The sequence below is a fragment of the Erpetoichthys calabaricus genome, chromosome 15, assembly GCF_900747795.2.
Source record: "Erpetoichthys calabaricus chromosome 15, fErpCal1.3, whole genome shotgun sequence".
In the NCBI taxonomy this organism is placed as follows: Eukaryota; Metazoa; Chordata; class Cladistia; order Polypteriformes; family Polypteridae; genus Erpetoichthys; species Erpetoichthys calabaricus.
In genome coordinates, this window is record NC_041408.2 from 52500798 (window position 1) to 52513246 (window position 12449).

General features: G+C 38.4%; 1 protein-coding gene across 3 annotated transcripts in view; it reads right to left on the reverse strand.

Moving 5' to 3' along the window:
* Nucleotides 1-8022, reverse strand: part of gpr137ba (G protein-coupled receptor 137Ba) — a 39289-nt gene extending 31267 nt beyond the window's left edge. For 2 of the 3 annotated variants that reach the window (XR_003718444.2, XM_028820217.2), the window contains exon 1: nt 7468-8022. Coding sequence is in view for 2 of the 3 variants with exons in the window: in XM_028820217.2 (XP_028676050.1) it covers nt 7468-7839 (372 nt within the window). In the remaining variant the exon portion in view is untranslated. The remainder of the gene's footprint in view (nt 1-7467) is intronic. The other variant, XM_028820216.2, reaches the window with a different exon arrangement.
* Between the last annotated feature and the right edge of the window lie 4427 nt (nt 8023-12449).

A 12449-nucleotide genomic window follows, 5' to 3' on the forward strand; every position in this document is an offset into this window, starting at 1 on the left:
TTATGGAGGATTTGCATATTGAATCTCATTATACCATACAATACAATAAAGAAATTCAATTTAACAGAAGAGAGCAACTATTTACAGATGATGATTTCCAGGCGCTATCTTCTTGGAGCTCTTGATATCATTTTTAAGATGAAATGCAGTGAAGTATATATATATTACACTATACAGATACATTTTTAACTTCATTTAAATAACGTATACTGTTATTAAATGTGTGGAGACGGTAGACAGCACTAGCATTGAATGTACAGGGATTGTTCCTGTGCTGTATTCTTGCTGGGGCTGGCGCGACACTGGATGGATAGATGGATGGAATAATTAAACATGTACTACGAAGGTATTTCAATGTTCCTTAAAGGTTTTGAAGAATTTGTGTTCTAAGCATACAGATGGCTTGACATTTATTAAAGAGCTGATTATGTGGTGATTGGTTACTTGGAGAAGGAAAAGGAAGGACAGGAATTGGGGGTTAGTATGTTTGAAGGAGTCAGTACTGCTGCAATAAATTATTTCATCGAGGGTCGCACACAGCGCAGCAAGCATCTTGTGGAAGGCAGGAATAATCTCTGGACGGGGCGCCAGCTCATCACTACCCCTGCACCACTGTTTAATACATGCTTTAATTCATTTCATCATGAAAATGATATCAAGCATACGTCTTAGTATTTAAATTGTTCAGAAAGCTGTAATATCATGAATGTAATGGATTCTGTGTTCTGTCGGCGTAAGAGAAAGCCTGTTTAAGAAGCACGTAGTGTATTCACACGCAAAGAGTACATAGAAGAACACACAGAATACAAAGCATTTAACGTGCTACTTTAGTTACAATGGTATTTGAGAAACTAGTAAATCAAAAGATTTTAAGATGAAGTTTATGACGTTCTACGTTAAGGACAAAAAAAACTGTGTGATTAAAGTGGAAATTTCAAGATTAACATTTCGAGCTTTTTTTTCCCACTGTGTCCCTATTTTTTTTTTCTTTTCTCTGTACCCTAATAAGCTTCCGTATGACACTTTGATGGTGGGCTACGACTTGCCTTTTCACGGAGACTTTGGTATCTGACCACTTCTTTTTTATTTCAGGCTCTGTGCAACTTTCCGAACTTGAGCTTTCGATCAACTTCCTTTTGTTGTTTATACAACTGCTTAAACCAACAAATAGTATGTTTTTCATTGCCTCCACTTGGCATTCGCTGATATTCTTCTTTTTTTCCCCCATGCTTTTGCCATTGTCTTTTCACAGAATGCTGAACTTAAGGGAATATTTATATTGATTTCCACCAAAGAGGCATAATTCTGGGAGGATTCTGGGAGGGGTGGCAGGTGCGTGCACAAGGATTACGTTTCATGCAGACCGGTGCATGGAAGTTGGGTTACGCACGGTTTTGTGCATCTGAATTTTGTTGTGCATACACACATTTCAACTTCTGTCCGTATGCCATGTTTTAAGTGTGAATACTATGCACAGCGTTATGCATGAGGCTCCTGGAGAATGCAGTTTAATGTAGAAAAGTGCAAAAGGCTACACGTTGGCAAAAAGAATATCAAATATAAATACAAAATGGGAGACACTGTCATACAGGAAGCAACCTCTGAAAAGTATTTAGGGGTTTATGTTGATGCAACATTTCATCATGTAACCAATGCACAGAAGCATTAAAAAGGTAAATAAAATGTTGGGTCTTATCATAAAAGCTGTTATTCTCAAACTATGTAATTCACTTGTAAGACGGCATCTGGAGGTTTGTGTGCAGTTCTGGTCACCACAGTACAAGAATGACATAGCAGCACTTGAAGCTGTGCAAAAAAGGGCAATTAGGTGCACCCTAGGCCTTAAGGACATGTCCTAGTGTGGCAGACTCAGAGAATTATGCTTGATTAGTCTCAAGCAGAGGAGACTGCATGTTGTACTCATCCAGTTATTTAAAATCCCAAATGCATTGATAAATAGATCCAGCAACAATCTTTTGGCTTAAGGGTGAATCACAAACTTGAGGACATCAGTGGAAATTAAGGGGAATTGCATTTAAAACTGAAGCCAGCAAGCAGCTCTTTACACAAAGAGTTGTGAGACTCTGAACAAACTACCGAGACGCGGAGTTGAAGCAGAAACCTTGACATCCTTTACAAAGAATCAGGATGAGATGTTGGGACAGCTTAGCTATGAGCTAAACAAAGAGGCTTGATGCACTGAATGGTCTCCTCTCATTTGTCAAGTTTATTATGTACTTATGAAGCATAAATCACATTGTCTTGTGGCGTGTCATTTGACCAGGTAATTGCCAAGCTTTCGAAACTTATGTTGTTTGTACTTCTTCTTTCACTGGGGCTAACTGCCATTACATTTTTGCTCACGTTGACCACAATGAAAACCAGTTTTGCCAGGCCTACTAGTTCTTGGTTTTAGGAAAATAGAGACTAACTTTTAGGTGTGGTACCTGACAGGAATTCTATTGTCCTTATAAATGTTTTCTTAATGTAGAATCTCATTTATAACTTTGGTGTTAGGTTTATCAGGTATTTTGTTTGTCTTTATGGATTTATAATTTGGGCGGCACGGTGGCATAGTGGTAGCACTTCTGAGTTTGCTTCCCGGGTCCTCCCTGCGTGGAGTCTGCATGTTCTCCCCGTGTCTGCGTGGGTTTCCTCCCACAGTCCAAAGACCTGCAGGTTAGGTGCATTGGCAATCCTGAATTGTCCCTAGTGTGTGTGCTTGGTGTGTGGGTGTGCCCTGCGGTGGGCTGGCGCCTGGGGTTTGTTCCTGCCTTGCGCCCTGTGTTGGCTGGGATTGGCTCCAGCAGACCCCTGTGACCCTGTACTTAGGATATAGTGGGTTGGATAATGGATGGATTTATAATTTATTAAAAGTTTTTTGAAGAGTACATAATGATCAGTAAATAAGATAAAAAAAATCTGAACATCACAGTGACTTATGCTTTAAATTGGTATATATGTGATTTCTGCTATATTTACATATTTTTACATACTTGCCTTTATGTACACATACAGTATTCAAGTATTTTATCTTTTACTAAGAAATGCACATTACTTAATGAGAAAGGCTATTATGATGTAACAAATGACCCTTTTAAAATATAAACATCCATCCATTTTCAAACCCGCTGAATCCGAACACAGGGTCACGGGGTCTGCTGGAGCCAATCCCAGCCAACACAGGGCAGAAGGCAGGAACCAATCCCGGACAGGGTGCCAACCCACCGCAGGACACACACAAACTCACCCACACACCAAGCACACACTAGGGCCAATTTAGAATCACCAATCCACATGTCTTTGGACTGTGGGAGGAAACCCACGCAGACACGGGGAGAACATGCAAACTCCACGCAGAGAGGACCCGGGAAGCGAACCTGGGTCTCCCAACTGCGAGGCAGCAGCGCTACCCACTGTGCCACCCATATAAACATCTAGAGACAAACTATAAAGTAGGACTAAGGCCAGAGTCCGGTGTAAAATTCTTTTATAGAGCCATGTTCTATATACAGAGAAATAAATGGTTATTTATGTCAACCATATGGTTTATTGGACCATGTCTTGTGGAAATAAATTGAATGTGAACATCCATTGCACCCTGCTGCTTGCTGTCTGCCTAACATAGTGGCTTAACATTTCAGTGCTCTCTTGTTAGCCCGTGGACCTTTTCTCTACTCCAAGTCATCCGGACTCACCTGAAGGACCAAGAACTCATGATCCTGTTCCCACTGTTGGAACATAGACTCTTGATCTGATGAAGTTTCTTTCCTGTTCCTTGACAGTGGTTTATTGCAACAAATTAAATCAACATTAAAAGGTAAGCTAAGTCCTGTTTTTTCTCTTAATAATCAGATATTTTATATATCCATTCTCTGTTAATATGTAGGTATGTTCTGCATAAGAAGTACACAATTAGGCAAGATACCTATTTTTAGGTGGCATTTGCTGCCTGCAAAATACAGATGGTTTTATATATTATAGATTTTCATTTTAACCTGGTAAAATATCAGGCAGACACAGAAAGGATGAGCAAAATCACAAACAGCACCTGTACATTAACTTAAGTATATTATTGTTTATATTATTTACTTTCAGTTTTATACAGTACAGCTTTTTGTAGTTAAAGGAATACTCCACCCATTAAATAGTTTTTTTATATATGTTACTTACCCCATATAGTTTGTAGTGATAGCTGAGAACAATTGTTATTTTGATGTTTCATGTGGAATGGAAAGTTTCTGATACAACACAAGTCTATAGTGACCAACGTTGCACAAAAGTAAACAATATAAAAACGTCCATAAACAAATCTTAACTTTACTCAGGTTGCATAATCCACATGTGAACCCGTCCAGTCGTGTGTTCAAAGTCCCAAACACATTTATTTTTGCTGAAATATTGTTAAATGAGCCACTTCTGGAAACTCATAAAGTAAAACCGAATGCACTCAGATGTGCTTGAACATTTGAATCGAAGATCTGCTGTTCCCCATTGACTGGGCATGAGTCCAGCCCAGCGACAGCTTATTTATTGGCTAACTTTGCATTTCACATGATGTTGATAGTGTAAGAGTCAGTGAAAGATGAGTACAACTGAAAATTAAATAATAAAAGAAAAGAGAGTGAAAGCATTATCAGGAAGAGAATCTGCCTCTGACTTGGACCTAAGATCAATTCACCTGTGCCGTTTGTAGTTACAGAATCCCAAGGTTCTGCCATTGTGGATATGAAAGTAAATGTAGTAGTGGATGGCAGAGCTACAATTCAAATGCTTGTTTGCATTGAAACACGTCACGTTTTACTCCACAAGTGCATTTTCCATAAGTAGCTTATTTAAAAATATTTTAATAAACGTACATGTGTTTGGGTGAGCATGCGACTGGATTACTTCACAGGTGGATTATGCAACATGAATAATGTGAGATTTTTTTTCATGGAAATTTTCATATTGTATGCTTTGGTCCAGTGTTGGGCACCATAGACTTCTGTTCTATCAAACTTTTTTTTATCTCTGTTCTACAAGAAAACATGACATTATTTTTTTTTCTTGACCATCACTACAAACTACTTGGGGTAAGTAACATGTAAAAAATGTAATTTTTAGATGGAGTATCCTTTTAAAAAAGAGTTGGTGAGTACCCTAATAACGCAGCAGTAAATGTCTCATAATGCACAAGGTTGTGTTAATGTTCTTTCCTAGGCTTTATCACAAAGCCGGATTGCTTAGCTGTGTTCTTGGAGCCATTGAACTGTCATTGGTTTGCTGCTTGTTCACTCAAAACATCTGTGATGCTTCAATTCCTGCTCCTTGGAACACTTACATCTGTTTCAAAGGCATAAAGCTCTTTCAGTGTGTACCTTAAAAGATTTTGATTTTATTCCAGTTTGCAAATAAGTAATTTGATGGTGCGTAACAAATGTTAATGCTGAGGTCTATGTTGTTTACTTTGATTTCAACAACTCCTCCTACATGGGTAACCCGGCTTATATGTTTTTAGCTGATAAAAGTTTAGTGCAACATCATATTTTGTCAAAGTGACAATCTTCAAATGAGGAAGTGCACTTTATCTGACCATTCAATTTGTAAACTAGAGCTCTCAGCTTGGGTTGTGGAGAGCAGAACGCACAGCTTGCTTATAGTTCCCTTTTTTACTTCACTATAAATATGGCCAAGCACATTTTCTATAATAATTCTTTAATGTATCACATTATTTATACAACACCACTGACTGTAAGAATTTTCAGAAGTCTTATAAATGTAAAGAATATTTTTGATAAAACTAGCAGTTGAAGCAAATCAAAAATCAGTAACTTCAAATTAGATGTTGTGACAGTAAGTCTATGCACAGCAAAAGCATTTCACTTTAGTCAGTACTGTATGTCACATTGCATGAACGTTTATAATGTCTTACATTTCCTAAAACGATCATCTTTCTTTCTTAGCATGAAATGCTTTCATGCTTAGTTTCTTCAACTTGGAAATATAAGTTCTTCCTCCTAAAGCATTGTCTCTGGTTATGGAGTAATAAACACCCAGTTACCAGCAGAGTTAGCTGAAAAGAGAGTTTAATCTGTGGCACCTTAAATCCAATTCAATGTAATCCTAGTCAAAAGGACTCTGAACTCAGTGCACCATCCAGTATCGCCTGCTGTGTTCAACAAAATGTACTCTCTAAGTATACTGTAGTCTGGTCTATGCTTACTGTGCACATGCAGGAGCAAAAAAGCGCAAAGAAAGTTTTTATACTTGGAGTTTATTAACATAAATTTAGACAAAGATATTTTATTCATTATTATAGGGTAATGAACCATTTAGGAAAAAAAAGAAGTGTATAACACCAGATTACTGTAGATACTGAATGATAAGACCTGGCCATAACTTTGAGGTTCACTTTTTATAATATGGTAATTCTTGTCACTTGCAGCAGTGTCTGAAAAATGATTTGTGGGATCTGTTTGCTTATTGTATTACATACATATACTGTAAATATATTTTAAATAAACAAACAGTAAATAAATTCACTTCCATTTTGGAAGACAAGGCTGATAAAAGCAATGCACTTGGCCTCAGAAAATGCTTTCTCTATATCCTAAATATCTGCTGCACTGCAGACTTCATCTTTAATGCTTACTCTCTTTTTCTTTTATGTATTAAGCTCACACAGACTAAATGTTTAACACTATGACCCTTTGCTAATTAAATCACAAGGGTGACAAAGCATATGCTGCATATGCAAAAGACAGCTGAGTGTGTTGAGAAGACAGTTCATGAGAAATGTGCAATATGCATTTCTGCTTTTTAAGCATTTTTTAAGCACACTTAGCTTTTTAACAAGCACAAAGAATATTCTTCTTACTTTAAGATGTCTTACTTTTGAATATTAGCAAAGTTCATTCTAATGTATATTAAGTAATTTGCCTTATGTTGCTTTATAAATATTTGAATGATGCTGTGCTTTACAGAGTATAGCATAAAACCCTCAAAGCTGCCTAATCCTTTGTGTAATTTACAGAATTTAAATGGTCTCCTGTTGTTCATTTATGAAGGTGTTTACAGTAAGTGAGCACAGATTAGCCATTTCATGCTTACTTATGATAAATGTTGCATTTCTATCATACAGTGAAAATAATCCTAATTTTAGAGACACTGGCAACAAAAATAGATAAATCAATATTACAAAGTGTTATGTTAATTGTATTGTTATGTATGAGTGGAGGTTTTAAAGTGACTAATAATGAGTGTTATGTATTAAATAGTATTTAAAAATTACAATTTATCCTCATTAAAATGAAAGTTTGTTTTCCTGAATTTAGGACTCAGTTATTCAGTTGAAGTATATGCCATGAGCCAAACATTTTGCTTGGAATTGCTTTGTTAAGTGCCCGTTTAATTTTGCTTCTTCAGTTAATTGTAGTACAGAAATATGCTTCTGAGTGAATGGATGAATAACCAGATTCTGCTTACCTGTGCGAAGTAAAGGTTCATCAGGCTGAGTGTAAAAAACTGCAGGCACACTGGAAAGCAGTAAAGTAGCCAGAACACAACTGGGCTGAGTGAGTTGGCTGTCACAAAATTCCTGAAGTAGAAAGAAAACAAAACTGCCCTCAAGGCTGCCCAGAGCAGACAGAGAAACAGAAACACCGTCTGGTAACTGATTCGCTTGTGTCTGTAGTACAGGATGAGCCAAAGTTGAGCGTAGATGAAAAGAAAGAGGAGCAGGTAGAAAATGGTGTATGCAACCGTCAAACCCAGCTTCACAAATGGGGAAACTGCGGGGCTGAGGGTTGGTAGAGGTTGGGAGCTGTTATCCAATAGGCCCAGCACAGGTGGTGCCATCTCCCAACCCAAACAGCAAGATGTTGTCTCTTTGACTTCCCAGCAAGTAAAGCCTGTTTCATACTCACCAAGAGTTCTCCATTCAGCCCAAGTTAAACACACACACACACACACACACACAGGCTGAAGTAAAAGGGAAAAAAAGAAAACAAGGCTCACTTCCTCCTTCTGCAGATCAGCAAGGGCCAGAGGCAGCACATGATCTCTGTTCAGAATGAATCATTTGTCAGCACTTGGCAGGAAACTGAAATCGGCATTCCCTCAGCTATCCATGGTCTGATTTGCTTAACCATTTACAAGGCCTTCCAAAAATGAGAATGGCTGTCATCTTTTTTTTATTATTATTTGCACATTTCTCTTCTGGTTTTCGTAAAGGAAAGAAAATGGGTAATTATTAGAAAGCAAAAGAAAAGCAGCTTTTTCCTGTGGCTCGATTATTGTGGTTTGAGTAGCCTGGTATGGATTTAGCAGGTCATTTGCTCTGTTAGGATGTTTGTGGTGTTGGTGGTAATTAAGAGAGGTTTGGACATGTGTACTAAACTGGACATGGGTATGTTTTACACACAACTTAGGATAAAGCCACACTTACCAATTTATAATGCTAGATGAATGCTTTTGTGTAAGGATCTTTTTATTATTTTCATATCTGCATATACAGTATGTCACATCATGGCAGTGGTAATTTGTAACCATGTCAGACTATTTAGGCTATGCATTGAATAAAAGATAAAATACTCCTATCAACTGGATTGCCTTATTTGATGACCTTTTTTTATTCTGTACAAAATTAACTCTGTGTGCTAATGGTTAAAAAGCAGGGATTGTAAAGTGCAAAGTTCAGCTTCCCTGCTGCTTCACCTTCTGACCTCAACTCAGTCACTTAATCTGAGCTTTAGTTGTAGAAATAATTATATTGTGCTTCTTTGAAAATATTTTCTACAAAATAAAGGCTGTTTGATTTATTTTTCATGGATGGTTTAGATGGGAATGTTGTAGTTATGGCTGCTGTAAGTAACTTTTATAAATCAGTAAAACCCAGTAAATGGGCAGGTTAATGGAAATTTATCATTTTTACCTTAGTAAAAGATAATTGCAATCAAATTTGACTGGAGACTATTCTGCTTAAAAAAATAATAATAGCTAGAATAATAGCTAGAAAGATGAAATATGTTTGACTTTGGTCTGTGCAGGTTAAAGTAATATGATAGATAGACAGAATTTGCTCCTAAACGGACATTAACTTAGAAATGCATGTGGTGGTGCTATTTGAAAATTTTTGAACAAGTTAAAATTATATTCACAGGAAAATTAATTTAACAAAAAAATTGAATTTAATATTTCATTCCAAGATTTCATCAGTGTTGTCAACAATCTTTAAAAATTTAATTAGATTTTGTAATACTGTACATACCGTATGAACAGAAATAGATATTCTAACTTATACCAACAGCCCAAAACGTTAAAACCGCTGACATCTAAAGTGAATAATGTTGATTTTCTTGTTAGAGAGCCACCTATCAAGGGCTGGGATGTATTAGGCAGCAAGTGAGCACTCAGTTCTTGAAGGTGGTGGGTGTGTTGGAAGCAGGAGAAATGGTCAAGTGTAAGGATCTGAGCGACTTTGACAAGGGCTAGATGACTGAGTCAGACCATCTCCAAAATAGCAGGCCTTGTGGGATGTTCCTGGTGTGCAGTGGTTACTAACTACCAAAAGTGGTCTAAAGAAGGTCATTAATGCACGTGGGCAACAAGGGCCACTCTCTCTGGTCTGAACCCATAGAAAGACTTGGAATGGCACAGGACTATATGTCAGAGGGGGACACTTTTACATTTTTTTTGTGCACTGGGTGGTTTTATTAGGCACCCATTGTTGGGACTGGGGGGTGAGAAGTTAAAAGGCTGTCTGTACTTATTAATGGTATTTGCTGTCTTGCAAGGGAGTCACTGCTTTGAAGTTTGGCCTTAGAAGAATGTCTGTATTTACCTGGCTTGGAAATATTGGTTCCTAATCAGCATATCTGTACTTATTAATGTTTGGTAACCATACATTTTGTTAACTTGTGTTTTTATTAATTGTTAAACCCAGGCAATTTAGATGTGCCCATGATTAAACTGTTTGTCCAGGACTGACAACAGCAGGGGCTGAAGTAAATATAAACTCCTGGCCAGCAGAAGGCAGAAGGGAGAGTCCACAGGAAACGCTGCCAAGGCACTCGGACAGGGCACAGGGGCTCGCAGGCAGACAAGGGTACCTGGCTGGCACGACGTGAGGCACAAGGACGGCAACATTTACTTCCAGGGAGGAAGAGACAGCTCCACAAGGAGACGCCAGTTGTGGGTCCAGCGAAAGAGGGAAGCCGCATGAGAGGACCAAGCGAAGCTGACAGACGAGGAATGAGGCGTGCCTAGGTCACAGCAACACAAGGAGCACAGAGTGGAAGAAAAAGGAACAACGAAGAGACGCTGACAGGGAGTCAACAGTTTGACACAACTTCTGCCGGGGAACAGAGTGCATCCATGGACAGTTGAACAATTAAGTGTTGGGGTAACACAGTGCCCAAACTGGACTCTGCACCACTAAAGGTTGTATCCTACAATTCTTGTTTTTATGGACTTTTAGAGTGTGGACTGTGTATTTTCCTTTTAAAAAAGGAAATTAATTCCTGATATGTTTAGGTTCTGTTATGTTCGTTTATCTTTTTAATGTACCTTATATTGTCTTGTACAATAGAACTTACTGTTGCTTTTTTTCTGAAATTACTGTTGTGTCTTTCATTGTGTGTTTACTCACCGCCCAATTTAAAGAAACCTGTGTGCTATTATTGGTAAATTTCAGGAGTTCCCAGTCTCTTAATAAAACTGGGTGGCGTAGTCGGATATTTTAATGGTGACAAAGTTAGATTACCTATAAGTGTGACCAGACACCTGTGACATATACATCTGCTGAAAAACTTATGCTGGCCATGAAAGAAAAGTGTCAAAACACACAGTGCATCACAGCTTGATCCGTATCGGTCAACGCAGCTGCAAATCAGTCAAAAGTTCTGTGCTGACCTCTGTCCAACTCTGAAAGTACCTGCAATGTGTATGTGAGTGACAGAACTGAAACATAGAGCATAGGAGGAAGGTGGCCTGGTCTGATGAATCACATTTTCTTTTAGATCATGTGGATAGCAGGGTGCAGGTGTATCTATTACCTCGGGAAGAGATGGCAGCAAGATGCTCTATGGGAAGAAGGCAAGCCAGCGGAGGCTGTGTGATGCTCTAGGCAATTTTCTATTAGGAGGATTTAGTTCATTTATGTGGATGGTACTGTGACGCTTACCACCTACCTAAAGATTGTTGCAGATCACGTACACTCCTTTGTGGCAATGGCATTCCCTGATGACATTGACCTCTTTCAGCAGGATAATGCACCCTGCTGCAATTTTCAGTCATGCAATTTGCCATGGTGCAGTAATCAGTAAATCTGACATACTGAATGACAAAAAGTGTCATAATGTGACATCAGCTTAAAGAATAGTTAGGGAAAGAAATAATTAGTTATGGTTAGGGCTTTTTGTTTCATTTTTTTTAGCTATCATGTTTATTATTTTTGACTTTTAATACCACCAATGTTTTCATTAAAGCCCCTACTAGTGTCATCATCTCCTGCCCATAAGTCCTTTTGTCTATTTTAGAACTAACCAATAATCACCCTGATAATAACATTGGGTTGCAATGACACTGCATGATTCCTAAGCATGTTATGAATGTGTGGTGTAATTTGTGACGCCATGCTGACCAAATTACAGTCACAGTCCATGAAAGACATCCAAACTTTGTAATAATATGAAGAAACATCCATCCATCCATTATACAACCCGCTATATCCTAACTACAGGGTAACGGGGGTCTGCTGGAGCCAATCCCAGCCAACACAGGGCGCAAGGCAGGAAACACACCTCTGGCAGGGAGCCAGGCCACCACAGGGTGCGCACACACACACACACACACACCCACACACCAAGGACAATTTCAGATCACCAATGCACCTAACCTGCATGTCTTTGGACTGTGGGAGGAAACCGTAGTACCTGGAGTAAATCCACGCAGACACGGGGAGAACATGCACACTCCACACAGGGTGAACCCGGGAAGCAAACCCAGGTCTCCTAACTGCGAGGCAGCAGCGCTACCCACTGCGCCACCGTGCCGCCCTATGAAGAAACAATTTCAACATTTTTTCAGCACTTTTCTTGTTAGTAAAAATCTGGTTTTGTTTCTGACTTTAGCTTGAAAATTTATTTCTTGCCTCACCTTATTTTGACATCAGCTTTTTGACTACCTTTTTTGTAATGACCCTTAAAATCTTAATTTAAAAAGCTATATAGGAAGATATGGGAAGATGATCCCATTCTAAAGCAATTGATCACTTCTGTTCTTTGATGCAATACCATGGCTAATGGATGTAACATTGTCTAAATAATCTTTTCTTATTTGAAAGCCACATTCTGATCACATTTTTTAAAGGATGGCTCTTGTGAGAATAAAATGTGTTGTATTTCACCATGACATTTGTGATCGTGTTACTTGGATTTAGCAGTGTCATATATTTCTGTTAGGGGAAA